The 26,837-nt window shown below is 40.6% G+C and overlaps 4 protein-coding genes across 4 annotated transcripts; 3 read left to right on the forward strand and 1 right to left on the reverse strand.

Moving 5' to 3' along the window:
- Positions 5,420-7,619, forward strand: LOC8077270 (CDGSH iron-sulfur domain-containing protein NEET). Its single transcript, XM_002460623.2, has 2 exons — positions 5,420-5,757; positions 7,208-7,619. The coding sequence occupies exons 1-2, from the start codon at positions 5,432-5,434 to the stop codon at positions 7,305-7,307; spliced, it is 426 nt and encodes a 141-aa protein (XP_002460668.1). The 5' UTR covers positions 5,420-5,431; the 3' UTR covers positions 7,308-7,619.
- On the forward strand, positions 12,301-17,522 carry LOC8074213. The gene is made up of 4 exons (XM_002460624.2): positions 12,301-12,621; positions 14,473-14,684; positions 15,824-16,035; positions 16,742-17,522. The coding sequence occupies exons 1-4, from the start codon at positions 12,452-12,454 to the stop codon at positions 17,342-17,344; spliced, it is 1,197 nt and encodes a 398-aa protein (XP_002460669.1). The 5' UTR covers positions 12,301-12,451; the 3' UTR covers positions 17,345-17,522.
- LOC8074214 (protein argonaute 18) lies at positions 17,936-23,682 on the reverse strand. Its single transcript, XM_021453584.1, has 13 exons — positions 23,311-23,682; positions 23,006-23,203; positions 22,769-22,923; positions 22,574-22,677; positions 22,176-22,282; positions 21,986-22,092; positions 21,727-21,862; positions 21,494-21,607; positions 21,298-21,396; positions 21,122-21,193; positions 20,795-20,917; positions 20,668-20,715; positions 17,936-18,791 (listed from the first exon to the last, which is right to left on the reverse strand). Exons 1-13 carry the CDS (start codon positions 23,680-23,682, stop codon positions 18,183-18,185), a joined length of 2,244 nt encoding a protein of 747 aa, XP_021309259.1. The 3' UTR covers positions 17,936-18,182.
- LOC8077271 (ubiquitin-related modifier 1 homolog) lies at positions 23,982-26,602 on the forward strand. The gene is made up of 3 exons (XM_002460625.2): positions 23,982-24,258; positions 24,360-24,554; positions 26,181-26,602. Exons 1-3 carry the CDS (start codon positions 24,236-24,238, stop codon positions 26,296-26,298), a joined length of 336 nt encoding a protein of 111 aa, XP_002460670.1. The 5' UTR covers positions 23,982-24,235; the 3' UTR covers positions 26,299-26,602.

Here is a 26,837-nt window from a genome sequence, read left to right on the forward strand (position 1 = left end):
GTGTTTTTTTTATCAGTTCCATACTCATATATGCTAGTATTCGTTTATTTTTTTATGATCATACTTGATTTTTGATTGATGGCTATAAACATGACCATTCTAAAATATGACACTGATAAAATGACCTAGCGTATCTCTGGCATTTTGTGGCAGCATGCGAACCAATGCTTGTAAGATGATTTGGTTTACATTAGATTAGCAACAAGACATATTTGAATTTATTTACTACATTTTTATTTTGAACCATAATTATAATAAGAGCAATAGCTTGCTCTATTATTCTAGTATTGTTGAAATGCTCATGCTTATCTTTTAGGATTTAATTGTATCTCTTAACTCAGTACACAAAGGGATGTTTCACCACATGAAATAACATCTTTTGGGTATTATCAAGTAATGAATGATCTAGCAAGTACCACTGGAGGCTTGACTTTAGTGGTATGTATATTGTTGACCAAGTTAGAGCCAAGCATGGATGGTTGATTGCAAATCAAGTACCAATGCCATCAATAGATGCGAGGTTCAAGAGCTATCATATACAAGGGCATATTATAGGTGTGGTTGATAGATTGAAGATTCTTAGAAAGCTTGCAATAGTGAGAAGGGTTGAAGCTTGCTAAAGTTTATTTGAGGGGTTGCATTCATTGATTCATTAATGCATGCATGAAGGGAATTAGAGATTGAATTGAGAAATCAAGCTTAAAGTATGATTGTAAGAGTTGTATTGGAACAAATGTCATGTTACAAGTATTAATCAAGCTTAAAATTAATTGGGAAAAGTGATATAATATATTGTGAGTATTCTCAAACTAAAGTCATCACAAGATTGGCTCAACTTTGAAGAAGAAGAAGAAGAAGAAGAAAGATTAATCTCAAATCTATCCAGAAATTAAAATTCTAAATCAATTGTCATCAAGCATGGATTTTGAGGTCCAAATATTTAACAAATTGGCTTGAAACTTGGTGAGCATGCATACACCTATATTACTTGTTGTTGTACTATTGGCTTGATGGTTGAATGAGAAGAACATTACTTTTGAGTTTAATTCCGTTAGCTTCATCACGACAGTTTTAGACTTGAGCAATTCTGGTAGAAAATTGTTGTTACCGACCAAATTCCAAGTGATCTAAAATTTGAAGATTAGCTAGAGGATTCTTACATTCACATCTCTACCAGATTTCATGAATATTGTACTAGTGTGATGGGAAATATAATTGTTTTCCATGGAAGATAGACTGTGTAAACTCACTGCGTGGTATTGGACTACAATAAAATGCCAAGCTTTATTGTGTCTCTCAAGTTAACTAAGAGAGATCAGTAAAAATGAGAAGCTTAAATTTGGTGTTGGAATAGTTCTTAAGGTTCATAATAAGAACGAAAAGAACTTAAACAAGAAAAAAAGTTTCAACTTCTCTTGTTCCACCTTCAACTTTAAGTTAAGAATCAAGCTATTCCAAGTTGTTGTTGTTATTACAAGTGGTATTCATCAAAAAATGTTGAAGAAGAATCATACTTTAGAAATCAGTTGAGGTTAGTTGCAACCAACTTAGAAATCAATTTCAAGGAGTTGAAAGCAGTTGCAACCAGTTTGAACTAGTTGAAATCAGTTGCAATCCAGTTGGAATTGAGTTTAGATTAGTTGTAGTTAGCCAGCTAGAAGAATCTAAAATCAACTGTAGAACTAAAAGACCTTCATGCTAAGCTACACATATAGTATACATGTGGTATATGAAGGGGGTTGAATTAGGCAACTTAAAACTAAACTTTGCCTCTAAAAACTACTTAACAAAACACGTGCAAGCTTTTATCTAAATGTGCAACTAAGTTTTGCTAAGTGTTACTATCTCTACCCCAAAAGAGTTTTGCACCTTAGGTTTCAATCCTATTACTAACCAAACAAGCTAGACTATGAATGTAAATCACACACCCTAGGTACACAATATAAACAAAAAACTTAAAGGAAGGGAATGCAAACTTCCATTGACGATAATGATTTTTCTTGAGGTATTCCTGAAGCTCACACTTTTCCCCTAGTCCTCATTGGAGCCCTCGCAAGGATGCCCTCTCAAGAGACAAGCTCCCAGTCGAAGTAACTCTGCAGAGCCCATGAGCTTTCCCCACGTGCAAATGAGTCTTTGCTATGCCCTCTATAGGACCGCTTTATGTCATCTTCACTATCACTATCATGTTTTCGACCAAAATTCCTAAAAGCCCTATGTTTGATTTTTTGGTAATTGAGATAACTAGTGGACTAACCTTTTATCCTAAGTGTTGTGATTAAGATAGATTATGTCCACACCAAGGTTGACCAAGATGGCACTCATGGAGGAGATGAGATGTGTCCACATGTGATCAAGTGCTCAACATTTGAAAAGAGAAGAAAGAGAAACATAATCCAAAATGAGAAGGCAAAGGTATAAATAGGGTTTTGTTTTGCCGATCAAGACACAATAGAGTGCATGATCGAGTTTAGGATAGATAGCCATATTATTAAGATGGGAGCTCTAAAGTCGGAACAATTATGTATGCGCCACTAGGTGTGCAAATGCATTGCATATGCATTGGACCTAGTGACATGGTGAGATCAAGTGAAAAAATCATTTGAAAAATGTTTGTGAAAGGCTAACTCTTGGGTACAAGTTGGTGGAACACATGAGGAGTAACACATTTGAAAAAAAGTTGAAACCTTGTGTAACATGGTCTCTATACATTATAGGATTGGTCATATGAGGTGGTAAGGTACATATATGACTATATGTTAGGTAGTGCATGGCATGGTGACTAACTAACCTAGGATAAAGCATAGGATTGATCCTATGTGGACCATAGGAAAAATTCTATGTATATAGGATCGAGAGTCTTTGGTCCTACGGTTGGCATAGGAACAATTACATGGCCTTATAGTGTCTTCGGGTTATCTATACATGGCATGTGGGCTTGATCAAAATTAAGCTAGTTTGATTTACATAAATTTCATAGTTATGAACAGAGGGTGTAGTTTCTAACCACAAATTAATCTTATTATCTCTTATTAATTTATGGTTGGTGATTGGAGTGAGAAATGAGAAGTGTCGAAGAGGAGGAGATGCCTGCTTGCTACCGCCGAGACAGGTTGTGTGCCTGTGTCGCTGCCATGCGCACCCCATCGAGTCAGTGTCAGCTGGGCGCAGCGTGACAACGTGAGCGAGCGCAGGCAGCACTCGTACTAGCAGGGCCGCAGGGGAGCGAGCCGAGCTGGGAGGGGCACTCGTGACCACACCCACTGGCCGCCGGTGGTGCCCACGACCACACCACCGTCGTATCCCTAGTCACGCTTCCTGTCTTTGTTGCGCGGGTGGTCTCCATCGTTGGCGCCTTTGGAGTTGGGAGCTGTTTTAGTTCACCCCAAAACCCTCAAAACTTTTCAAGATTCTCCGTCATATCGAATCTTGCGGGACATACATAGAGTATTAAATATAGATAAAAATAAAAACTAATTACACAGTTTGTTTATAAATCACAAGGCAAATCTTTTAAGCACAGTTACTTTATGATTAGACAATGTTTTTTCAAATAAAAACGAAAATACTACAGTGTCGTTTTCTCAAAAAAATTTGGAACTAAACAAGACTTTAGTTTAGTTGGTAATTTTTTTTTTGCAAAGCACCACCGTAACACTTTTAGTTGTATTTAATAATTATTGTCTAATAATAGATTAACTAGACTCAAAAAATTCATCTCATAAATTATAGACAAACTATACATTAGTTATTTTTATTTATATTTAATGTTTCATGTATGCGTCATCAGATTTAATATAACAAGAAATCTTAAAATTTTACAAATTATTTCAGGAACGGCGGACATGACGGGTGGGCGCGCCGGCCTACAGGCGTACGTTTTATTTGAGAAGAAGCGTCTACAGTGTAGTACGTGATGACCATCAAGGAAGGTGGAAGGAACGGGCCGGCCGGCCGACCTCCACCTGCAACTACAAGAGCACCCCGTTCGTGCCTCACCGGCCGGGCCTACCTTTTTATGCCCAGAAGCAGGTACTCGTACGCGGTACACGGGCGGGCTGAAGAGAGCGCAAAAACCACGTCCTTTGGGCCTTGGTGCCATTTAGTGGGATCAGTAAGGTCCCGTTTGGCCAGCTTCACTTTACTGATAAAGTAATTTTTTAGACTTCAGCACTATATATATAAACAGTTTTATTAGTGGAGCTACAGCTATTTTAATAAATCGTTTGACAAAACAACTCTTTACTTAAAATATATTCTCACAGAACGCCACGTAGGACGAGGTGAAGCCGAGAGAAACTACTATTTTTGCTCCTTCACACTCTAAAACTTTGTGAGAGCATGTTTTTAGGGCCTTTATTGGCAGAGTTATTCTATTTTACTCCCTTTGGTAGAAAACGACTTTATTAGTAGAGTTATTATATTTTACCCCGTTTAGTAGAAAACAGCTTTAAACGTCTCCAAAAGCCGCTGAAGAAGTCGTGCCAAATGGAGCTTCAATGAAACTACTCCCTAGTTTTGAGCATGGTTTTTCCTTAAAAAAAGCCGAGCATGTTTCCAGCGTATTTTTTTAAGAAACCCAGTTTGTAGTAATAAATAGATTTGTTTAAAGATCGTGTTTTACCAAGACACTGTTTGGATCCCTCAAATTGAAAAAATGAATTACATACCCTGCTTCCTCTCGATCGCGTCTTCGTTGCTCTCATCCATGTATGTGCTCGTTCGATCATACGAGGCAAATCAGTTTTTTCCAGTGCTATGTGGCAAAGGTTATTTGGATTGTTTTAATAGGCCTTTAGGCTGAGATAAGGTTTCAACAAAACAACATGATATGCTTGAGTTTTAGGTTCCTTTTAGTGATAAAAATTACAACATTAAGTTCCTCATACTAGTTTTGATAACACAAAATCCTAGTTTTATGACAAACGAGTTTAGAGGAAGCTACGTCGAATCTAAACCAATATTGGTAAACATTTTAGAATCAGATGTTGTGTCGTGGGTGAATACATGCTATTAAGCTCATATGAGTATGGGTTATAGATGAAATGATAAAACAATCAGGACTTTTATCTCTTAGGTCCAATTTTGCATAGTTTCTTTAGCATCTTCAGGAGATGTTTTTCTCAAAGATGTGAAAATGGAACCACTCCTCACGTAGAGGTCCTTAAAATGCACCCTCACAAAGGTGTGAGGCACATGGAACTGAAATTACTTGTTTTTCTTAGTTTCCCTCGACAAGTTGTTTTTTTTTTCTTTTTTTTTTCTAAAACAACTTTAGCTCCACTGGTGAAACTACTCGTGGAGCTAAAGAAAAAAAATCTCCACTAGTGAAAGTTTTGGAATTTCTAATTAAAAAAAATGTTATACGTGACAAACGACAAAGGATGTTAGCTGAAGGTATCCATCTGTGAGCGCGCCTGCAGTGCAGGGCATGTGCTCGCCACACACCGCAAATCCTCGCCACGCGCCTTCCGTCGCTCGCTCGTCCGGCAGTCCAACCAAACCAATCCAGCAGCCACCAACCAAGAAAGAGCCCATGGCGTCCCCGTTCTGCGCCGCTGCCGCCGCGTGCCGCCTCGCCGTCTCCGCCCCGTCCCCTCCCGCCGCGCAGGCGCCCAGGCCCCGGCGCGGCCTGGTGGCGGTGCGCGCGGAGGCGGCCGGCGGCGGGATAAACCCGGCCATCCGGAAGGAGGAGGACAAGGTGGTCGACACCGTCCTCACCGGCGAGCTCGCCAAGCCGCTCACCGCCTACTGCCGGTACGGTCCAGCTTTCGTGAACTCACCGGGTTAACCCAATTCCCTTTCTCCTGCACCTGCATGTCAGTAATGCTTGCTTGACGCCGATCGAGAGAGGGGCTGGGGGAGTCGAGTTTTTTTTAGAAATAGGGAGAGTCGAGTTGGGTTTGGGGAAGGATACGACCAGAGGATGCTGTGTTGTGATTTAGATTAGTATAATTTAACCGCGTTCTGATTGCACGGTGGAATTTCTGCTTTTGTTGGGATGCACCTCTTGCAATTTCACACTCCTGTTCTTTGAAATGCACCTACGGAGTAAAACATTTGTGCGTTCAACTAAACCTCAGACAATGTGTTCACATGATAATTCTAACAAGAGGTCAATAGCCGAAAGCCCAAAACTCAAGACCAGGTCTTCTTGTTGATACTTATATACAGATGCTGCTTTCAGTTCTGCGTGTTATCGATAGCCATTCTATGATTTACAGAATACTTCAAGCCACAACACTTTGGCTTTTTTGAATATAAAAGTTTGCTACTGATCCTAGTAGCAGCTTTTACATTTCCTTCTCTATAGCCTTGAGAGGAGCTTAGAGAAACGTTAAAGAAAACTTGCTTTGAGGAGCTTAAAGAAAATTACCTTTCAGAATAAGCACATAGAAACTTCTACCCGTAGTACTTCTGAATTTGTTATATTAAACTGTCGATGCAACTATGCAAGGAGCCGAGGAGGCGAGGAAGAACTAAGCTAAAGTAGTAGTTTCCCTGTGATCGAGTAATCTCTTTTTATGCTCTGCTTCGTGGTCCTCAGTACTCTCTGGAATTTCTTGTGCAAATATTAGAGATGCTGTGCCACAGAGCACAGTAAATTGTATCATGATCAATACGAAGGTGGTACTAAAAAGAATATGGAGCATTTGGCTGGAGTTAAACATCTCTATAAACGACCACAATTGTAGACATATGAATGATCTATTGAGTTATATACTATATCGAATAACCTAACAGCAGAGGAACCTGCAGTGACCTCATATGCAATTCTAAATGTCAGCCAGTTTGAATATTTGCCAGTGGAAAACAATCCAAACAAAATTCCTTCGTTAGCAGTAGGGGTCGAACATAGGAAATTTACACATCCCACAGGCCACAGACACTTTATTTGTCTTAGTGAACTAAGAATGCTTATTATATTACCATTTTCTATATCAAGCATGGGCTAATTTTTTATCCCACTTATGTGACCTATCTGTACGGGAGCATGCATGTGGTACTAATCTGTGTAATTAAAACCCAGTTCATCACAGATACTTTTACACAGATTGATTGAGTTTATACTGCAAAGTGCAGATGTATGCATGTTCAGAGTTCTGAATGGTTTTAGCCAATTAGAGTACAAATTTCATAATTAATTTTCAGCATTTCATTTATTCACCGTTTCAAACTGTTTTGACCTTGATTCCTTTATGATAAGGTGTTGGAGATCAGGGACATTCCCACTGTGCGACGGAGCCCATGTGAAGCACAACAAAGCAACAGGTGATAATGTGGGCCCCCTGCTCGTTAAGAAGTAGATGGGTTTTCGTTTGAGTTTTGCCCTAGTGTCATGTTGAGCGTTGAGCTGAACACCATCTGTATGTTATGATAAACTATCACGACGCATCGATCCTTCAATCAGAATAAAGTAAGCTGCTCATGTTAACAAGACTCAGCTTCATGATTGTGGGAAGCGTTAGTGACAGGTGATACATGTAGTGAGATGTATGAACATCGGGAAAATATTTAATTCTCTGTGCTGAACAATGAAGTCATGAGCTTATGATTTGCCGTGGTCCTTTGGCAGCGAAGTTATGATTCAATGATACAAGCTCTTGATGGTTGCTTTATGATTTTTGAGATCCAGCCATCTAGGGACATCAATATAACTTAATGTCTGTATCTGCTAGAAGTACCAGTACTCCCTCCATCCACGAAAGAATTAATTTCTATAGTTGTCTTAAGTCAAACTTTTTAACTTTGACTAAATTTTTAGAAAAAAATGCTAAGATTTATGGTATCAAATTAGTATCATTAGATTCATCATAGAATATATTTTTATATGATGCGTATTTTATGTCATAGACGTTGTTACTCTTTTCTATAAAGTTAGTCAAACTTAAAAAAGTTTGACTGACATGAACTTAGGAATTGATTCTTTCACAGACGGAGAGAGTTGTACAATGGTACTGCATGCAGATAAATTTTCCGGGCATTTTGTCACGGCAATTAATGGGGTGTTTCACTAAAGAACATTTAGGGTGTGTTTGGTTGTTAGATTTCCTATATCTAGCTTGGGCACCGTCGCAGCCTGTGTTTGGTTTAGGGGCTGTTCGTTGGTCTGAAAAATCATGACTGAAATTATTGTTGACTGATTTATTGTGAGGCCCTGTTTAGTTTCCCACCCAAAATTTTTTTTATCCATCCCATCGAATCTTTGAACACATACATGGAATATTAAACGTATATAAAAAAATAAACTAATTACACAGTTTGGTTGAAAATCGTGAGACGAATCTTTTAAGCCTAGTTACTCCATGATTAACCTTAAGTGCTACAGTAACCTGCATGTGCTAATGATAGATTAATTATACTTAATAGATTTGTCTTGCAGTTTTCTAACGAGCTATGTAATTTGTTTTTTTATTAGTTTCTAAAAATTCCTCTCATCCGATGTGACATCAAAAAATTTTCATCTCCAATCTAAACAGGGCCTGAGAGAAAAATACTGCTGGCTCGCAGAACTAAAAAGAAAAACGAACTGCCTTCGTACTCGCAGTGTCGTACCTCCTCCTACTCTACGACCACTGAAAAGAAAAGCGAACTACTGCCTTCATACTCGCAGTGTTACCTCCTCCTACTCTACGGTACGGTACGGTACGGCAGGAAAAATAAAAACCCAGACCTTACAGAAGCCAGCGGATTGTATAAACAAACAAACAAACAAACAAATTGAATAAGCCGGATCTGGGTCCGTAGACAGTAGACACTGATGATCGGTATTATTGTAAGAGGAACGGCAAGGACGCAGCGACACTGCCATATTTACAGTTGGGCTTTGTTTAGTTCACACCAAAAACAAAAACTTTTCGAATCTTACGGCATATGAATATAGACGAAAACAAAACTAATTGCACAATTTACATGTAAATTATGAGATGAATCTTTTAACCTAGTTAGTTTATGATAGATAATATTTACCAAATAAAAATGAAAATAATACAGTATCTAAATCCAAAATATTTTCGGAACTTGATGTGTGGTGGTACTACTGCTAATTCCTGCAGTGGCCGTGCACTTGTTGGCATCGGCATCATTGGAGTTGCAGGGTAAGTACTCCTACAAAAGAGATTGTAACGCAATACGCACGGTTTAGGCCTTGTTTAAATGCAAAATCATTTTGAATTTTGATATTGTCGTACTTTCATTTGTATTTGACAAATATTATCTAATTATGAAGTATCAGGTTTAAAAAAGTTGTCTCGCGATTTACACTGTGCAATTAGTTATTTTTTTATCTATATTTAATGCTCGATGCATGTGTCGCAATATTTGATGTAATAAAAAATTTTATAAACTTTTGAGTTTTTGAAGACATTGCCCTTACTCTCCCGTTCTTTCCAATTTCCATGCTACTTTTTCGGTCCTAAGCTCCTCAATTTTCCATTTCCTCGCGCAGAGGCTAGAAACTGGGATGCGTGCTTTACGCAGAGGCCAAATAATTATTGATGCAACTAACGACATGTAATGTAATTGGTTTCTTGTATGAGTTGGTTCTGATCTGAGTTCAATTTATGATTAGTGCAACTAATGACATGTAGTAAATCGTAAGCTCATCATGGGCAACGAACGATGCCATCATAACCTTCGGCGCATGCAAGAGGTCCAGTTTCTGTTTGATCCGAGCATTGTTCTTGGCAACAAAATATTGCATCATATCTGTTTGACCCGGGCTAGAGGTGAAAAGTAGAGCTGCAAAACATCACGCAGTGTTGATACGGCGCAAATTTAGCGATTTGCCAAAGCTTTCAACAAGAGCTTTGTGCAGCACAGTGTGATTTCTCGATCTATTGCCTAAGGTAGAGCTTACTTTGCTTGTGAATTGTGATTCAGTCACTACGGGGTTTAGGTAGTGCTATATACGAATAGAGAGATACAATTTTCTAGCATATATTCTACACGGATGAGGTGATTCAGAAAAAAAGTTGTTTGTAGGGAGTGATTTGTACCGTACAAAATTGTTTGTAGTGCTCTACGGAAGAGAAAGACGTGCGGATTAGGCACGTTCGTGAAAAAACATTGTTATGTGATTAGCTCATCATAAAAATATCATCATAATTGGAGCATAGGAACTGCAGCTATCATCTAAAGTTACAATTAAAAATTTGTACTAAAGCTTACCTATGGTATTATATGTTTATTGTTTAGATTTATTCATAAGGAGTCCAATAAAATTAGATTTTCTATTTTATGATTTGTCTATGATTTAGGTCTTATTTAGTTTCAAAATTTTTTTGGGGCAAATGACACTGTAGCACTTTTGTTTTTATTTAACAAACATTGTCTTAGGCTTAAAAGATTCGTCTCGCAATTATATATATATATATATATATATATATATATATATATATATATACACTCTGGGAGTAGTTACTCCCATCTGTAAGTATGCACTCGTTGAGCATCCTTCCAGCTAGTCCAGCGGATGTAAAGGTTAGCGGATCGGAGGATCCAATAGGCATGCCGCATGAATGTAACAGATTTAGTTAATGAATAAATAAAAATAATTTATACGGCTATACAGTCATAGTAATTGTCGCTGGCCGTGATTCACACTGGTGTATGAGTAGGGCTATAGATACTAATCGGTCAGGAATATGTATTTGTTATATCTAATGTAAGAGTACCTGTATATACTTTTTAGAATGGTGTACATACCTTTTTAGAATATTAGTTATACATACTTTTTAAAATAAAGTATCTATACATACTTATTAGAATAAAGTATTTATACATACATTTTGGAATGGAGTATGCAGACATACGCCATAGTATAAGTGACCATACGATCAGAGTATATGTACATACATTCAAGTATGGAGGTATACAAAACAACGAGTATCTATTCATACTATTTTTGAGAATAAAATATACTTCTATACTTTTTTTAGAAGGGAGTTTGTATATACTTTTTTTCAAAAAAATACACCAATATTACTCACAAGCCAGAATCAAATCATCATCACTATAATAAAATTCAATCAGCTCACTGCCAATGCCTGCACCCTATCCGCATGGAGCAGCTAGTGGGTGCAACAACTCATGCGGCCAGGATTGCACACGAACCAATCCCACAACGACGGCGGACAGCAGATGTGTGGATCGGAGCAACTTCACGCAGCCGGAGGGTCGGGGTTGCCGTCGTCAACGCAGAAGGGAGAGTCGGGGCTGCCGCTGGATCAGTCGTTGATGCAAAGAGGAAGGAGGCGCCATTGAAGCACCTTGATGGCCACCGTTCGGATCAGATGCAACGAGGAAGATCGCGCCGTCGCCCGCGTGGCTGGAGGGGTCGTTGGCTCGCCGCCACATCTGGAGAGGAGAGGGCTCGCAGCCACAGGGAGCAAGCGCCGCGCGCTGGGATGGCCACCGAGGGAGTCGTGGGGGTGCGCCGCTGCCGGGGACCGCGCAGCTTGATGGCCTGGCTGCGCCACCGCCGTATGTCGGGGGCCGCACAGCGTGCTGGATAGATGAGGACGAAAATAAAGTCATGTATATACTCAACTCATCGCCTTTAGATCCGCTTTCCACGCTAATTATCCGGACACCCTAAGCTAATTTTTAATTCATGTACGTATATACACATATCACGCGTACGCTAGGTATAAACGGGTCAAGTTCTTTAACCTGTTACCTCCGCTAACTGGCCGGGCGCCCTCGTCCGTGTGCATAGGAGGAGAAGGGAGTAACTACTCCTAGGGAGTAGGAAAAATTTACCCCATATATATATATATATATAATGCTCCATACATGCGCCGCAACATTCGATGTGCGGGAATCTTGAAAAGTTTTAGGTTTTTGGGGTGAACTAAACAAAGCCTTATTATGACTTTTTTAAAATTCAACCAAAATAAAAAAAAGATAAAACCGTCTTTGAAAACCACCTATAACCGGGTCAGGGAGCTAAATGAATGATTTTAAAAGTTGAAGGTGACGGTCTACCGGATTTTGGAGTTCAGGGAGAAAAAAAGCTTTAGCAAAAGTTGAGGAAGGTAATGTGAATTTTTTCTTTTCTTTTCTCTCTCTTTTTATTTTTATTTTTGAGGAAAACAAACCTGTCAATTGAGATGAGTCCGCAGCAGACGCCCACCCACAAAGCATGCAAAACACAAGTTGGGCCAGAGCGTGGGCGCACGGGCTCCTCCCTGTCCGCAGCCCGTTCCGCTTGCATCCTAATGACCGGGGCCCAGACCATTAGTTGCAAACCGGTGGGCTGGGCACCTGCAGTGCGCTCGGCAAAATAAAAGGTAAAACCAGCGATCCTCTAAAAAAAAAAAGGGTAAAACCAGCGATTGGCCCCAACCTCGCCGCCGCTGTCGTCAAAAGGAAAAACCTCGCCGCCGCTGCGTGCTCCGCTCAGCTCGGAAGGAACCACAAACTAGAGTGAGGTGCGAGGTAACACCAGATGCAGTTTTCTCGCCTCTTGGGACGCCCTGATGTCTCCACCGCTCTGCACCACCTCTCCCGTCACTCGCGGGCTCTCATCTGCTTCATGGCCTCTGCACCTCCACCGCTCGCGCGACGAGTTTCCCCACCCATGGCGACTCCCAATCCACCTGTCCGTCGTCTTCCCCGGTTCGTTTTCTTTCTGATGTTTAAGTTAGCGCCTTGGATTTAGACTGTGACCAAGTATTTTTTTTGTGTATACTGTTCATATATGTTAACTAGCAAATATATTTGCCCGTGCGTTACAACGATAGAAAAACATCAATTACATATCTATTTATATTTATTTTTTTTATAAAATTTAAAGTGTATAATTTATTTTATTGATAACCATGACATCTATGGTATTAGATAGTTAATATTTACAATAATATGTAGCTCAGAGACATTTATTTAATAATAAAAATAGAAATTAGTCAAATCTTATCTTACTCTAATATTACCTATTAATATACCTTAGTATTATATTAAAACATGAGAAGTTTGTTGCTAGCTTTATTTTTTTATTTAGATTAGGCTTCCTATGAAATATGATATATCAGTTAAATGTACGTAGATTATGAACACACGGGTTTACGAAGTGTTCATATGACATAACAACACATTGTGCAAAGGTAGTGGAAGCATCCTCAAGCATAAATTTAGGTAAATTAGTAAATCAGTGAGATATGCAAGAATGATGCTAAAACTTTTACAAATCAAGCATCATATTAAATAGGCTACCATAAAATTTTCATAATAATTAGAGCAGATAACTACAATTTCAATTTTACACTAAAAAGCATAAGCAAGCATCTCCAGCAAAAAAATGTACTAAAATTTATGATATTTTTTGTTTACTGCATGGATCTACATATGTGGAGCTGAACAAAATTTGTTTTGTAATTTTTAGATTTTTCTTTGAATTACTGCACATTTATCAATTTTCAACCGATCAATTTTACACTAAAAAGCATAGACAAGCATCTTCAGCAAAAAAATGTACTAAAATTTGTGATATTTTTTGTTTACTGCATGGATCTACATATGTGGAGCTGAACAAAATTTGTTTTAGGGCCTGTTTAGATTGAGGATGAAAATTTTTTGGGTGTCACATCGGATGTGTCGGAAGGATGTCGGGAGGGGTTTTTAGAAACTAATAAAAAAACAAATTACATAGCTCGTCAGGAAACTGCAAGACAATTTTATTAAGCATAATTAATCTGTCATTAGCATATGTGGGTTACTGTAGCACTTAAGGCTAATCATGGAGTAACTAGGCTTAAAAGATTCGTCTCGTGATTCTCAACTAAACTGTGTAATTAGTTTATTTTTTTATCTACATTTATTGTTCCATACATGTGTCCAAAGATTCGATAGGATGGATGAAAAAATTTTTGGTGGGGAACTAAACAGGGCCTTATAATTTACTATGCATTTATTAATTTTTAACCTATTTAAAGAATAAAAGAAAAGTAAACTAATAGGACAAACACTTTGCACCTGGGCTCCTATACTTTTCTTATTTGATGTGTATAGAAAATTTTGCATTGTGAACCCTAGAATTTTTTTTATTTTATTTCTCTTTCACCCCTTCCGGAGGGAGGCAGACACAGTGGAGGGTTTGCGCCTAGGCCCCTGTATTTTTCTTATTTGATGTGTACAGAAGATTTTGCATTGGGAACCTTAGAAAACTTTTTATTTTCTTTTCTCTTCAACCTGTGTTCTGTACGGAGGCGGACGGAAGCAGACAGAGACGGACAGATTTTTGAGGGTGGAGTGAAATTTTCATGATTAAGTATTAGGGAAAGATTATCAGGGGGGAAATCTTTTTGTTGATCCCATGTTTTTATAAATCCTAAAATAGAGAAAAAGGCAAAAAGAACTCAAGAAATCGATTTCAGGCTTAGATATGTTACATTGCGATTTTACTGATTTCCGGATGATACCATATTATTTGTGTCTGATGCTGGCTTGGTTTTCCACACGCTTTTGCATTAGATGTCCACATGGATATCAGAACATGCCCATCAGCACTAGAGTAAAAGGCGACAGGTTGGATAAACCAATACAAGACGACAGGGCAGCACAGAGACCTCGTCACCCTGTATACCCTCTAAGGGGTCTTCCAAGGAGTAGGCACCGAGATGGTTCCATATACAGGGGCACAGAGAGATGGAAGGAAAGATTCCATTTATCAGACCGTCGTGAGAGTAAGGGATAAATATCTCTGTTCCTATATTTATTTGTTTTTTTAGTTCATTTCCCAGACAGTGTGAACTCATATATTCTCTATTAAAAATCTTGTCTAGTTTTTCTTTATTTTGTTTACTTTTACTAATTGAATGCTCATTCTTTGGCACCGATAAAACAAAATCTTGTTAAATGTTACTTAGGGATTGCATTGGTAGTTGGTACATGTTTGCAAAAGTAGGAGACATCTGTCACACCCTAACCATATTGTAGCTTGCACCATTGCTTGTTGCCTTTGGCTTTGGCTCCCCGATTAATGGTTGTTGCCTTTGGCTTCGGCTCACCGTTTAAGATGTTTCTTGCCCCCTGGTCCCACCTCGCTCACAGACAACATGCTTCAGGTTGTGATTCATTAGGTTTTATATCTCCCATAAAGTTTTTTTAGTTGTCAAGTTAACTCCTGAAACTACCTCTTGGTTCACATTTTTAAATCACTTGCTTCCTCCCAATTTTGATGAAGTCATGTTCTGCGTTGAAATTTTCTGAGGTTATGGATGGCATCATGGCAGCTTGTTACTCCTATTAGTGTTAAACAACTTCGGGGCCTCCCAACCTATGCAAATAAGTATGAAAATTGTAACATAGCGTAAGTTGTTATGTGCTAGATGAAATAAGCTTATAAAAAGATTTGGACAAGGAGAAACAAAAGGACAAATTCAATTAACACTTTAACAGTTTCAGTAGTTGTTGGGGTAGAGTGAATCCTGAATCCAACAATAGTTTAGGGGTTTAGGGGTGAGTAAAGATGAAGTTATCCTTTTTGAGATGATTAGATATGGGAGAGCTATTTGATAATTGGGTATTTCTCTATTCCTCTAATCCTATTTTTTTTTAATACCCTCTCTTTGACTTTTTTTTTTATTTCTCCAAATTAGGGGTTAGGGTTTGGGTTGGAAGTCTACTAGAGTCCAGCTGGGTCAGCCTGGTTATTCTCTTCTTGTGTTTTGCTAACAGAACTTTTCGAATGAAACCCTAGTAAAAAGAACACATAAAGTTTCTACTTTGATGGAAAGGAAAACATCCAATTGTGCCATGGAATTGTCAAACTGTATGTTTACCTTTTCTGGTTATAACTCATATTTTTTTTTTTATGATGAAGCTCGGTTGGAGCCAATGAGTTTATCAGATCCTTCACGTACCATAATCCATGGACCTCGTACAATGTTGCAAATTTTCTCAATAGAATTGGCTAAAATTCATGTTGAGGGCTTGGTAGAGTTGTATGGATATATAGCAGTGAGGGATGCTTTGGATCCATTGCTTAATTATGTCATCAACTTTAGTAGGGATGATCCCATCATTGTGGAGCAGGTGCGCATCAATAATTATCTGCAATTATTTCAAATTACTTTGTTCGTTTCAGGATATTAAGACCAAACATGCCACATGCATATAACAGAACATGCAACAGCAACTTAATCTCTTTTACATTACTAAATTATAGGATAGGGTTTCAAAAAAGATTGTTGCATTAACTTTGCTTTTCGACCATTTAATAGATGACTCAGTTTGCACTCTTGATTTTCTGTAATAACTAGAAATAGGATATGGTTATTGGGCCATATATTTTTATTGTCTTATATAGTTCACATGTACATAGTCTGTCTAAAAGTAGCAAAATAATTAATTGGGTTGTATAAGCCACTAATATAATTAGATTGTGAAATGGTTTTACTGTGTAAACAGATCCAAGTTATGAAACTTAGTAGTATCACCTGTGCTAAATAAAACCGAATATTAGGTACACCACACAAAATTGATTTCCTTTTGTTTATAGGCATGTGAAGGTGAATAGCATGAATAATCCCATCACTACAAAATTCATTTATTTCTTTATTCATTTGACATAGGCTTATATTTAATTAAAACTTAAAATAAAATCAAATTAATAATGATCATGGTCATCAATTGCAACATATCTATTTTAAGTACAAGTGAAACATCATTCGGGAAGAATTTAGCTCCAGCTATTTTTTACTTTTATTGGAAGAGCTACTAAATAATAATGATTTTGTAGGGTTCTCTCATCAAAATGGGTGGCCCTAAGCGAGGGATGGAATTGGTTGACACTAGTATAGTTGAATATGACGTAAGGATCAAGACAGGAAAACAAGAAAAAGATGATGTACAATTGATAGATGGTGTAACCATTTTAGACGACAAAGACACTGAGGATTGCCATGTATTCATAGCGCGAATCAGTGGCGAATGTGGCATAATCGACATGACTGTATCACGCCTGAACTTTGCAGTTGAGGCAACCATAGAGGTTCTCATATCTGAAGTGTATAGCAATTTCTATTTGTGTGTCGGTTGTTTTACCAGTGGGTTGCGTGAAGAAACCCAGCTCTTTGATGGTGTCATTGGCAAGCCACAGAACTTGAAGAGATCTGTGGTTGCTGTAAGGATTGATACTAATTTGGATTTGAAGTTGAAGGTAGGCTCAGAGTCATTCATATCTGCTGAGCATCTCTGTTCCTTCATAGCGAATGAATATGGGTATGTTAGTCAAGAGATAAAGACTGGTCCTGCATTGTTTTCAGTAAAAGTGACTTGGTCGACTATGCCGCCCTCGGTAGATGCTGTTATGAGGAAAGTTGACCACTCAGCTTCAGGTTAAGATCATCAAAATGTCGCCTCTGTTATGAGAGGCCAATAGAGATTAGCAATGTAGAGTTGTAAGGTTGTGGCAGCTAAGGCAAACATTAAGTTTTAGGTGTGGCGACTTTGGGTTGTAATAATATGACTATTGTGAGTGTAACTGTCTACTGTTTACTTACATGTTCGGTTCAAAGGCTGTGGCTGGTGCATGCAGTTGATTCACACTTTGTTTCTCATCTCCCTTTTAGTTGTAGTGTACGCTCGATGGATTGATTACTACGATCAAAATACTGCCCTTGGTCTTGGTATATGGGGGTATTCTCTAAAATATTGATTTCATCTCAATCTGACCGTGCGTGCATTAGATGCACGGCACGTTTTGCTTCCCTCTTTCTCCTAGTCCTTCCTCAGCCTTCTTTCTCCTGACCTCATCGGGGCAGCCTGGGCGGGCTTAAATGAATTGCTGGGTCGAACCACAGTGTCCACCGGGGCAGCCTGAGCAAGCAAGCAACTTAAACCGCTCCAGCGTATCGCTGGATCTGGACCGGCACCGGTTCGATCCATGATCGAACCATCCCTATCTTTAAAGTTCAAAGACTAGTACTAGAACTTAATTCTTGAGGCACACAAGACTAGAACTTAATTCCTGGAGGCACACACTGCATCAAGAGGGAAGTATTTACAAGAGGAGGCCGTCTCGAGCATGCAGGAGACGTGTCACACAGTTACAAACACATAGGGTCTAGCTTAATGACTTCCGAAAGTAGGAGCAATCGATATAAACAGCACTTCTAAGCTAGGCCCTAATGCAGACAATTCACTGCCATTGTCTCTGGAACCGAAGGCATTTGCCACTGTCACAGGAACCGAAGGCACCTACTTACTCTATGCATTAACCGCTGCCCCAAACCTAGTGTATTCCGCTGCAACATGCTAGTATGTGGCTTTGGGGGGATAAACTTCTTTACTGTAGCCTTCTCAGCATTGAACTGACTGATTTGATGAAAGTTTTCTGTCTTTTGTAGCTTCTTCGACAACCACTCACTTATCCTCATTGTCTGAATTTTTTCTTCCATCCTTCTCTCCAAAAACTTGGCAACAGAAAAGTTAACCCCTTCAACTTCTTTAGCTTTGCTCGCTTGCTTATCATCGGCAATCTCATCATCTTCTGATTCTCCGTCTCCTCCCTCTAAGTCTGAACCTTTTTGCTTTCTAGTCTCATCATCGTCAATATCGTCGTCTTCTGGAAGCCAATCTTCCAAGAGGAACAAAGCAACCGATTCAGCTGATTGTCCATCACCTTCCTCTAAGTCTGGAACTTTTCCCTTTCTTCTTCTTTTCTTTCTGGTTATAGGCTTGGGCTTAGGAATACGAGATTGATTTATTTCGTCGTCAGGATCTTCAATTTTCTGAGGTTTTAACTCATTTTTAGCTTTTGGACAAGCATCACGTAAGCCGACCCGGATCTCTCTGAATATCTCAGTAGCTGATTCTACATTGGCACCATCTCGATTGGAAATTCCCGGTGGATTTGTTTCAGAGTCACGGGCATTTGCATCCAACATTGCCTGGTGACTATAGTGACCACAGTTTTCAATCCACAGCGTGTTTGTATCTTCAGGATCCGGTTGTGTCTGTTCATCAGATGCTTCGGGAATGGGATCGAGTACTTGCTGTTCAGAGTTCAGAAATGACCTGACGACAGTCTTATATACCTTTTGAATCCTAATAGCCTCTGGAAAGTTGACGGCAAACACACCAATTGCTCGTCTGACCTCTGGGCACCTCTCTCCTTTATACTTAAACAGAATATTAAACGCTTCACGAAGTGCCTCAGGGCCTATCCTTGTTCCACCTACTCGGCCACTCGTGGACAGGAATGAATAATTCTTCTCGATATTCATCACTTTGACTTCCCCGAGCATATAAGCTGCGCATTCTTCCATTCTTATTTCAAAAGATCCATGCGACTCATCCCTCCAGCCTTTTATGTACAGATCCCTTCCGGCCAATAGTAGTGTGATAGATCTTCCCTCGAATTCCAGTGTTATATAGAAGGTCCCCCCTGGTGGAGTTGTAAAATAAAAGACCGTGGCTCCATAAATATGCGAAAAATCATAGTGCAGGCTATATTTCAAACACCATAACCGAGCAGCTCCGATCGCAGCTTGAAAACTTTTTAAGAACATATCATCAGATCCATCTTCAGATTTATCCAAGCAGATAGTGACTTTATTGCTAACACTCATCTTTCGAACAATATCCATAAGTTGTTTTGGAGAAAAACCGTGGGGTCCTAGTCCTAGCTGCAATAAAAGCCATTTATTAACTAATCAGCACCAGAAACTTTTTGCGCAAGACTATGATTTGTTGTCAATCATAAATAATGAAATAATACTCTCCATTAGGATTAGGACAACACTTATAACAATGGATGCAAAATAAGCAGTCATATAAAAATAACAAGGCGAAGCATATAAAAATGGCAAGAAATCTTTAAAACTGACAGCAGTACCAATGCTTTAACTCGAAACAAACAAAAGGTCACCTTAGCATCACTGAGTTCTGCCCCCTGAGATTTGTCGATTGCAGCAACAGTCCCCATTGGCTGGCCTCTCAAGTAAACAATTGACCTCCTCAGCGCTTCCCGAGCAGCATCTGCAATCGCATGCAGCGAACACATTGATCCTTCTACTGGGGTTTTATAGATTTTATAAACCCAAAGAGTTTCATACTAACCATGTTCGTAGTGTTACCAATTTCTCAAACACAAATAAAGTTCAGTTCAATGAGTGGTCAATCTCATCTGTTTATTACTCGATTTTAAAATGTAACTACTTACTCGCTAAACCACAAAATGCAAAACAAACAGCAGATAATTGTCAAGGTGTTTATAATAACATAATGCAATGCTTCATATCAAGTTTCCAAATTACTCTCACCTGGCCATGATCCTTTGTTGTCGTAGCTCCACCTAGTGTTCTTGGGGCCGCACCCAGTGATTATCTGGTTTTCCATTGCAGGGTAACAGATCTTGAGTGGCATCTCCCCAATGGGTCGTTGCCAGCACTCCTCCACAATATCCATTATTGCCTTGGCTTGCTCTCCGGTGGCTAATGATGACAGAGTTGCAACAAAAATGCCTAAGAAAAACCAGAGGAAATCCATGGCAGGGCCAACATTGCCAATGAAGTATCCACCGTGGATGGCCATGAAGTCAAATGTGCAATATATATCATTATTTGTTCCGAAGTCAAGCCAGCTTAAGGCACATCTCATAGCCATGAAAAAGAGAGCCTGGATTTCAATTGGGTAGCCATATATACAAATATCATGTTCAACTTCATCTGAACGTGCAGTGAATATTGGGAGCTTCAAATTAGCAAAGTCCTGAAATTAAAGTGAAAAATGGTAGACAATACAATTTGGACCTAGAGACGTTGAAAAGGATGGTGAAAATGCATATTACCGCTCCAATAATGCGAGACATTTCAGCCAGCTTAAAGCAAAATTCCTCAATAGCTTTCTTGGATAAAACCTCACAAAAGTTAACACATGCCCAGTTGCTGATTTTGGCACCATTTATTACTTTCTGCAAAAAATCCAAATAAAATATGCAAACAATGGTTATAGATTAAGAAGAAATATATGTACAATCAAAATTCATGGAAAATTAAAGAACATAAGAACATAAGAGAAAGTAAACGACAGTATGACAGTACAGGAAAAGGTTCTTAAAATGGACCTCTTCATTGAACCTCTAACTTTAAGATTGGTTTAGCAGCTCATGAAATACCTTGTCTTTCATATTCCAGTGCCCATTCATTGGATACCACGCTTTCAGAGATCCAGAATCATGATACTTAAGCTACAACAACAACAACAACAACAACAAAAGGAGAGCACATAAGGCAATCACAAACTGCATTAGACATAAAACTAATACATCAGAACTCATGGAAGTAGGAGTACATTTGGAGGCAGCAGAACTCTAGCATCAACTGTTGTAAGATTGTCATCGAATTCTATGCCAAATTCATTAGCACATTTTGTGTGTTTGCGGTCAACAACCTAAGACAAGTGGAAGTTAGGTTAGAGAAAACTTAAGGATATTTTTATAAGTTTACAGCTGACACAGTATTACACAAAGTGCAGCGAGATCATGAACCTGATGACAGGACTGTTCCGGTTCAGGCTGGATGGAGGCTGACTTCTTTAGAGTAGAAACCTGACTGCATTCCAAGTTTTTCTGGTAACACTGCCTGGGAACTATCTTGCAAACCTGAAATTCAATTTGACATTCAAATTGACATTCAGAAATAGCAGCAGAATATATGGGAGGGTAAGGAATATAGATGCATAAAACATCATGTTAAAGTTGAGAAGTCCATAATTACCAACCTCTATAGGAAGATAAATTGGCTTCTGCTCGCTGCCAACATTGATGCATGGGAGAGATTTGTATTTCAGTTCTAGGATGTATCTTTCTCTGAAGTGATCAGTGACAGTCTTTGTGGCTCCACTTGGTGATTCAGAACTGATATTTTAAGGATCCAAGAAGCATTTGATTAAAAGTGCTGATTGCAGAATATGATGGCACCATATAATTCTGAAATAGAGTGGCTAAGTTGAACATAAATGCAAAGGAGAGCAATCCTACCTCAAATCTATAGTAGGCTTCACTGACAAGCCAACAATTCTGTACTTATGGTGTTTATTATGTCGGTGTGTGACTTCAATCTGCACATCCCTGAGGGCCTTCAAAAGCTGAAATTCAGAAAACAGCATCATACATCTGAAGTTCTTTTGCACATTGCATTTTGTATCAATGCAGGAGAAAACATGGATACCTTATCATACTCAGGTTCAGTCAAGTTCCTATCCACATCTATTTTTAGGATCTTCTGAACGAAGTCAATCAGCAGCAGGGGTTGAACCAAAATTGATGAATACACGTCTACAATGGAAAATTACAGCATGTTACAAATGTGACGAAGACACAAGCTCTGAACTGCAATATAGTGCAACCGAAATTTCTTTAAAGCAATCACACGAAACCATAGCGTCTAAATGATCTGAAATAGATACGGTTTCCTCCGACCGCATAAATGAAGTTACACAAGTACATATTATATCCAAATTTCCCCTATCTGGCTAGTTCTGCCATCCAAACATCCTATGCCATACTGTATACATAACTTAAAAGGAAAACGGAAAACCTGCATTTAGAATTGAACAGATATCTAACCTGCAATCAGAGACAAGCTGACCCGTGTTGACCTGATGCTCTGGTATAGCCCGTTCCATGCCTCAACACCCAGTGTACGATCATTGGGGCCAATCGGGATGCGTCTGTTCACAGCCCAGACGAAGAACATTTATCATCCCAAATCATAAATAACACAGTGAGATACTCAGAGACGGTGAATGTTTCGTCAATTACTCTATGTCATCGCGTTCGTTGAAGAGGACGTCACCCAGCACGGTCTCGAGGACCTGCGGCGCCTGCGTGGGGATGTCAGTGGGGTAGCCCGCCAACAGCATCCTCAGCTGCAGCAGGCTGATCGCTGGGGCATGATTGATCGCCACCTTGTCCATCTGCATCCTGCACAATTCGTCGAGCAATTGTATCACATATTCGGATCTCCGCAGCGGCCAACAAGGGAGAAGCAGAGTTTACATACTTGTCGCAGCCTGCAGAGAGGGTGACCTCCAACTCCTTGGTGCCGAACGGCAGCGCGCCCGCGGTGAAGAGCGAGTCACGGCCGTCGTACGCGGGGAAGCGGCCGCCGAACTCCGTGTGCTGGTTCTCGGACACCAACTTCGTCATGACCTCCCTGTACGCGCGCTTGGTCGTCGGCTCCGGCGAAATGGTCACCTACAACGAAACGAACCACCACAAACACGGGAACCCACGGCAATGGCGCTAGGTCAGATCATCATATCAATTCAAAGCCAACAACGAAGTTGGATGAGGGCACTTACGTTGTACTGGTGCAGGCCTTCGTCGACAAGGCGGCTGAGGAAGCGGTTGGCCCTGCCGACGCACGGCGTCCCCGCGGCGCCGCCGTACCCTGGGCCCGGCGGGAACACCGGCTCGCCGCGGCGGAAGACGTGGATGCCGATCGCCTCGAACTCCTTCCGCAGCAGCGCGGCGGGCTCCTCCGCGAGGGATGGCGCGGCTTGGCTCTCATCGGCGGGCTGGCTCTGGGCGACGCGCGAGTGGTCGTCGTGCCCGTTGCGGTTTCCCGCTTCAGCGACGCTCGAGTCCACCTCGTCTCGCCCGCTGCCGCCGGAGCCCCACGGGTTGGCTTGGCGGCCGCCGCGGCACCATCTGCCACGGTGATGCCTCGCCATTGGCGCAACGGCCCTCGCGCGCACGAAGTTCTGTTACGTCCTTTTTTTTTTTTGGGTTTTGGCACACGTTTCTGTTATATATATTTTGTAGTAGTAGAGAAGAAAAGCGCGAGAGGAGCGGACGGAGGCGGCGAGGCGCTGGCGGTTGGCGGACGTGTTCCGATGATGGGCTGCACCTGCACAGGGGATTCGAAGCTCTAGCACCTGGTCTCCAAGCCCATTCGATTTCAACCATGGTTCCAGCTTGCCTTCCAAGGCTTCGTGCGTATGCCGGCACAGACCACGGCCCAAACCAGGCCACATGGAGCGGCCCAAATTGGACCAAGCAAACAGGCGGTGAGCCGGTCTCGCCTCGCAGCGCCGCCGGTACTCGCCTCGCCGTCTCCTGCGGTCCCGGGCCGCCTCCACCTCTTCTCCCGCAGCGCCGGCGCCCTCCTCTCCTCTCCTCTCCTCTCCTCTCCTCTCTCTCGCCACGCTCCCTCCGTCCCCGTCGTCGAAGGCTAAGGAACCCTAAACCCAGGAACGAGTTCCCAGCCCTCGGGGGCCTCTGGCGATGCATCTCACTCTCGAGTTCGGGTAATCCTTCTCCCTGGACCTGTCACTTTCCCCACTGGATTCCTCTCGCCTTTGTGCGTAGCGCTGCGCTCCCGCGGTCCCTGACGAATATGAGGTTGCAGGGGCGGGCTGGAGCTGCTCCTAGAGAACTCCACCAAGGTGCACAAGGTGGAGATCACCACGTCCAAGGACGGCCAAGGCAAGGTCACCACGCCCAAGGAGGGCCAAGACAAGGTCACGATGAAGTCGCTGCTTTCTTGGGTCAAGGACAATCTGATCAAGGAGCGCCCGGAGATGTTCGTCAAGGGCGATTCCGTGTATGTGCTTTTTTTTTTGCTCCCCCCTCTCTCTCTTCATTTGCTTGATTAGGCAGTATGATGTGATATCCAATGGGCAGTGGGATAAGAGAGATGGTGCGCCGAGCTCTTATGACGAATGGCAGTTTTCTGATGGCTAACTAGTGTGGATTGATACTGAGTTCCTAGTGCCATTTGACTGTGGCCTGTAGACTGCAACTGACTGCTAGTTTTGGTAAATCCAAATTATTTCGAACTCCCCTGTGGTTTAATTTGACAAAAAAAAATCAACAACAACTAGGAGTAATTGTGCTGTGGTTAATCTGAATTCTGGAGGCATTTACTAATGCCTAGCGAGGGGTATTAGGCTCAGGAATTACTGAATTAGAGCTCGAAAGGACAAACCATTTACAAAACCAAAAAAGATCTCTTCTCATGGGCTGCAGGTGGTGCAAAATATCTGGGAGCCTTTCAGCCCTGAGCTAGGTAGGCTTTACTATCTGTTATTGTTTCTTTCTTATTGCTTATTTTGAGAGTAGTATCTCTAAGAGTGGCATTTTTTGTGCCCCTAAGAGAGTACATTCATGTGTCTTGTGATGTAATTTATCAACATGTTCCTTCTCTAAAATAAATATGCATGGTCTCTGATGTATTCAAGGAAAAGAAGGAAATGCTGATCAAACTTATTGAATTAATTTGAAAACTAGCATTTACGGCCATCTAGATGCTTGATAGTAGAGCTAGACAAACATTCACCCTACGATTAGTGTCTAGGCAGTCAAGATGATGACTAGATCTTCTTTTTTAATTATAGCTGCAAATGTGCAAACAGGTAAATCCATACTTTTCAAAAGTGAGATTTGACGCATAGCTTGTAAAGGCACAAATGCATCAAACAATTTGCAGTCGCAGTACCAAAAGTTGTTTCTAGCCACAACCCACAAAGGTGTGATTCTACCTGCCTATCACAGCCAGTTATTCAATTGGGAGCTCAGGCCCAAGCCCAAGCAAGCAATAAGCATCTGTTCATTCAGACTTCAGAGCATGCCTAGTGGTAGCAGTAGCCATTAGCATAGTAGAGGGCAACAGAGTGGGTACAAAGGCACAAGCCAGCACAAAGGAAATTTGATGGCCATTAGCAGCACAGTGCTGCAGGCAGAAGACTAGGAGCTACGTCACTTGGGTCGGGTGGCTATTTACAGAAGGGCAGCCCTAAGCATGTCCAGTAAGTTTCCAGCCGCAATATCTAGACTGTCTGTTTGTGACCAAGTTACCTAGCTCTATGTTTAGCCGCTGAACTTGTTTACTATAACTTGCTGAGGCACTGACTAGCCTATGAAGACATCATGCTAGTTGTAGTGAACACTGCATCTATGTCATCTGATAATCCGTTTTCCATTGCAAGCAAAAGCGAACTGCCATGAAACATGATGCCTTCTTGCCTTTTTTTTAACTTTTTTTCTTGCCAATGAAGTTGTAGAAACATATAGGTAACTTTTTATTGGTCATGCAGACATGTGTATGCTTTTGGTGCAGTATATACTTGAAAATGTAATGAGATAGATATTCAGTTAGTTTCTTCTTTTCAGAGTTCAGGTTCAACCAGATGATTAGTTTTCATGGTTTTTCTTCGCTTCATGCATGCAGGAGGCCTGGGGTTCTTGTCCTTGTAAATGACTGTGATTGGGAGCTGTGTGGTGGTCTTGATGCAGAGTTGGAAGAGAAGGATGTTGTGGTTTTCATCTCCACTTTGCATGGTGGTTAGTTTAATTATCAGGATGATACCATCTTATGATTTTCCTGAAAATTGCATCTTGTATCAAGTTGGAAGGGATGGATTGATCTGAGTTCTGTAACTTTCTGGAGATACTAATTGCAAATTGTGGAACTGGACTTGGTGCCAATATCATCAAATTATAGTTCCATTTTCTTACTGGAACACAGACACATAATATTGTACACAAGCGGTCCTGTATTTTTGCAATACTGTTGTGGTTCTCCTTCGTTTGCTGTATACATAAATGAAAGGTGGATTGAACTACTTCTAAGTTCTAACCACTGTTTATTCATGTCAAGTGATGGAATATTGGTTGTCTCCATGGATTGCGAGTCTCTTCATTTTGGGCATGTTTCGCGAATCAGTAACCCTATATTACAAATGTGAGCTTACTGATAAGCACATGAGAGAAATTTTGAAGGGCAAGGGCAATTGAACATGACAGCTGTGTTTACTGATAATGATAATAATGTGAAAAAATTAGAAGGGCGCACGTAAGGCTTCTAAAATTGTGTGCTCAACTAAAA

This window comes from Sorghum bicolor, chromosome 2 (genome assembly GCF_000003195.3).
Source record: "Sorghum bicolor cultivar BTx623 chromosome 2, Sorghum_bicolor_NCBIv3, whole genome shotgun sequence".
In the NCBI taxonomy this organism is placed as follows: domain Eukaryota; kingdom Viridiplantae; phylum Streptophyta; class Magnoliopsida; order Poales; family Poaceae; genus Sorghum; species Sorghum bicolor.

What these genes read in the sequence shown, in the direction of transcription:
- LOC8074214 (XM_021453584.1), bottom strand. Translation starts at nt 23,682, where the DNA reads ATGGCGAGGCATCACCGTGGCAGATGGTGCCGCGGCGGCCGCCAAGCC. An exon ending in CTGCAGGCTGCGACAAGTAT is followed by an intron (nt 22,924 to 23,005) that starts GTAAACTCTGCT and finishes TGCAGGATGCAG; the next exon opens with ATGGACAAGGTGGCGATCAA. An exon ending in CTGAACCTGAGTATGATAAG is followed by an intron (nt 22,093 to 22,175) that starts GTATCCATGTTT and finishes TCTGAATTTCAG; the next exon opens with CTTTTGAAGGCCCTCAGGGA.
- LOC8077271 (XM_002460625.2), top strand. Translation starts at nt 24,236, where the DNA reads ATGCATCTCACTCTCGAGTTCGG. An exon ending in CATCTCACTCTCGAGTTCGG is followed by an intron (nt 24,259 to 24,359) that starts GTAATCCTTCTC and finishes ATGAGGTTGCAG; the next exon opens with GGGCGGGCTGGAGCTGCTCC. An exon ending in TTCGTCAAGGGCGATTCCGT is followed by an intron (nt 24,555 to 26,180) that starts GTATGTGCTTTT and finishes TCATGCATGCAG; the next exon opens with GAGGCCTGGGGTTCTTGTCC.
- LOC8077270 (XM_002460623.2), top strand. Translation starts at nt 5,432, where the DNA reads ATGTGCTCGCCACACACCGCAAATCCTCGCCACGCGCCTTCCGTCGCT. An exon ending in CCGCTCACCGCCTACTGCCG is followed by an intron (nt 5,758 to 7,207) that starts GTACGGTCCAGC and finishes CTTTATGATAAG; the next exon opens with GTGTTGGAGATCAGGGACAT.
- LOC8074213 (XM_002460624.2), top strand. Translation starts at nt 12,452, where the DNA reads ATGCAGTTTTCTCGCCTCTTGGGACGCCCTGATGTCTCCACCGCTCTG. An exon ending in CCTGTCCGTCGTCTTCCCCG is followed by an intron (nt 12,622 to 14,472) that starts GTTCGTTTTCTT and finishes CTTTTGCATTAG; the next exon opens with ATGTCCACATGGATATCAGA. An exon ending in ATCCCATCATTGTGGAGCAG is followed by an intron (nt 16,036 to 16,741) that starts GTGCGCATCAAT and finishes ATGATTTTGTAG; the next exon opens with GGTTCTCTCATCAAAATGGG.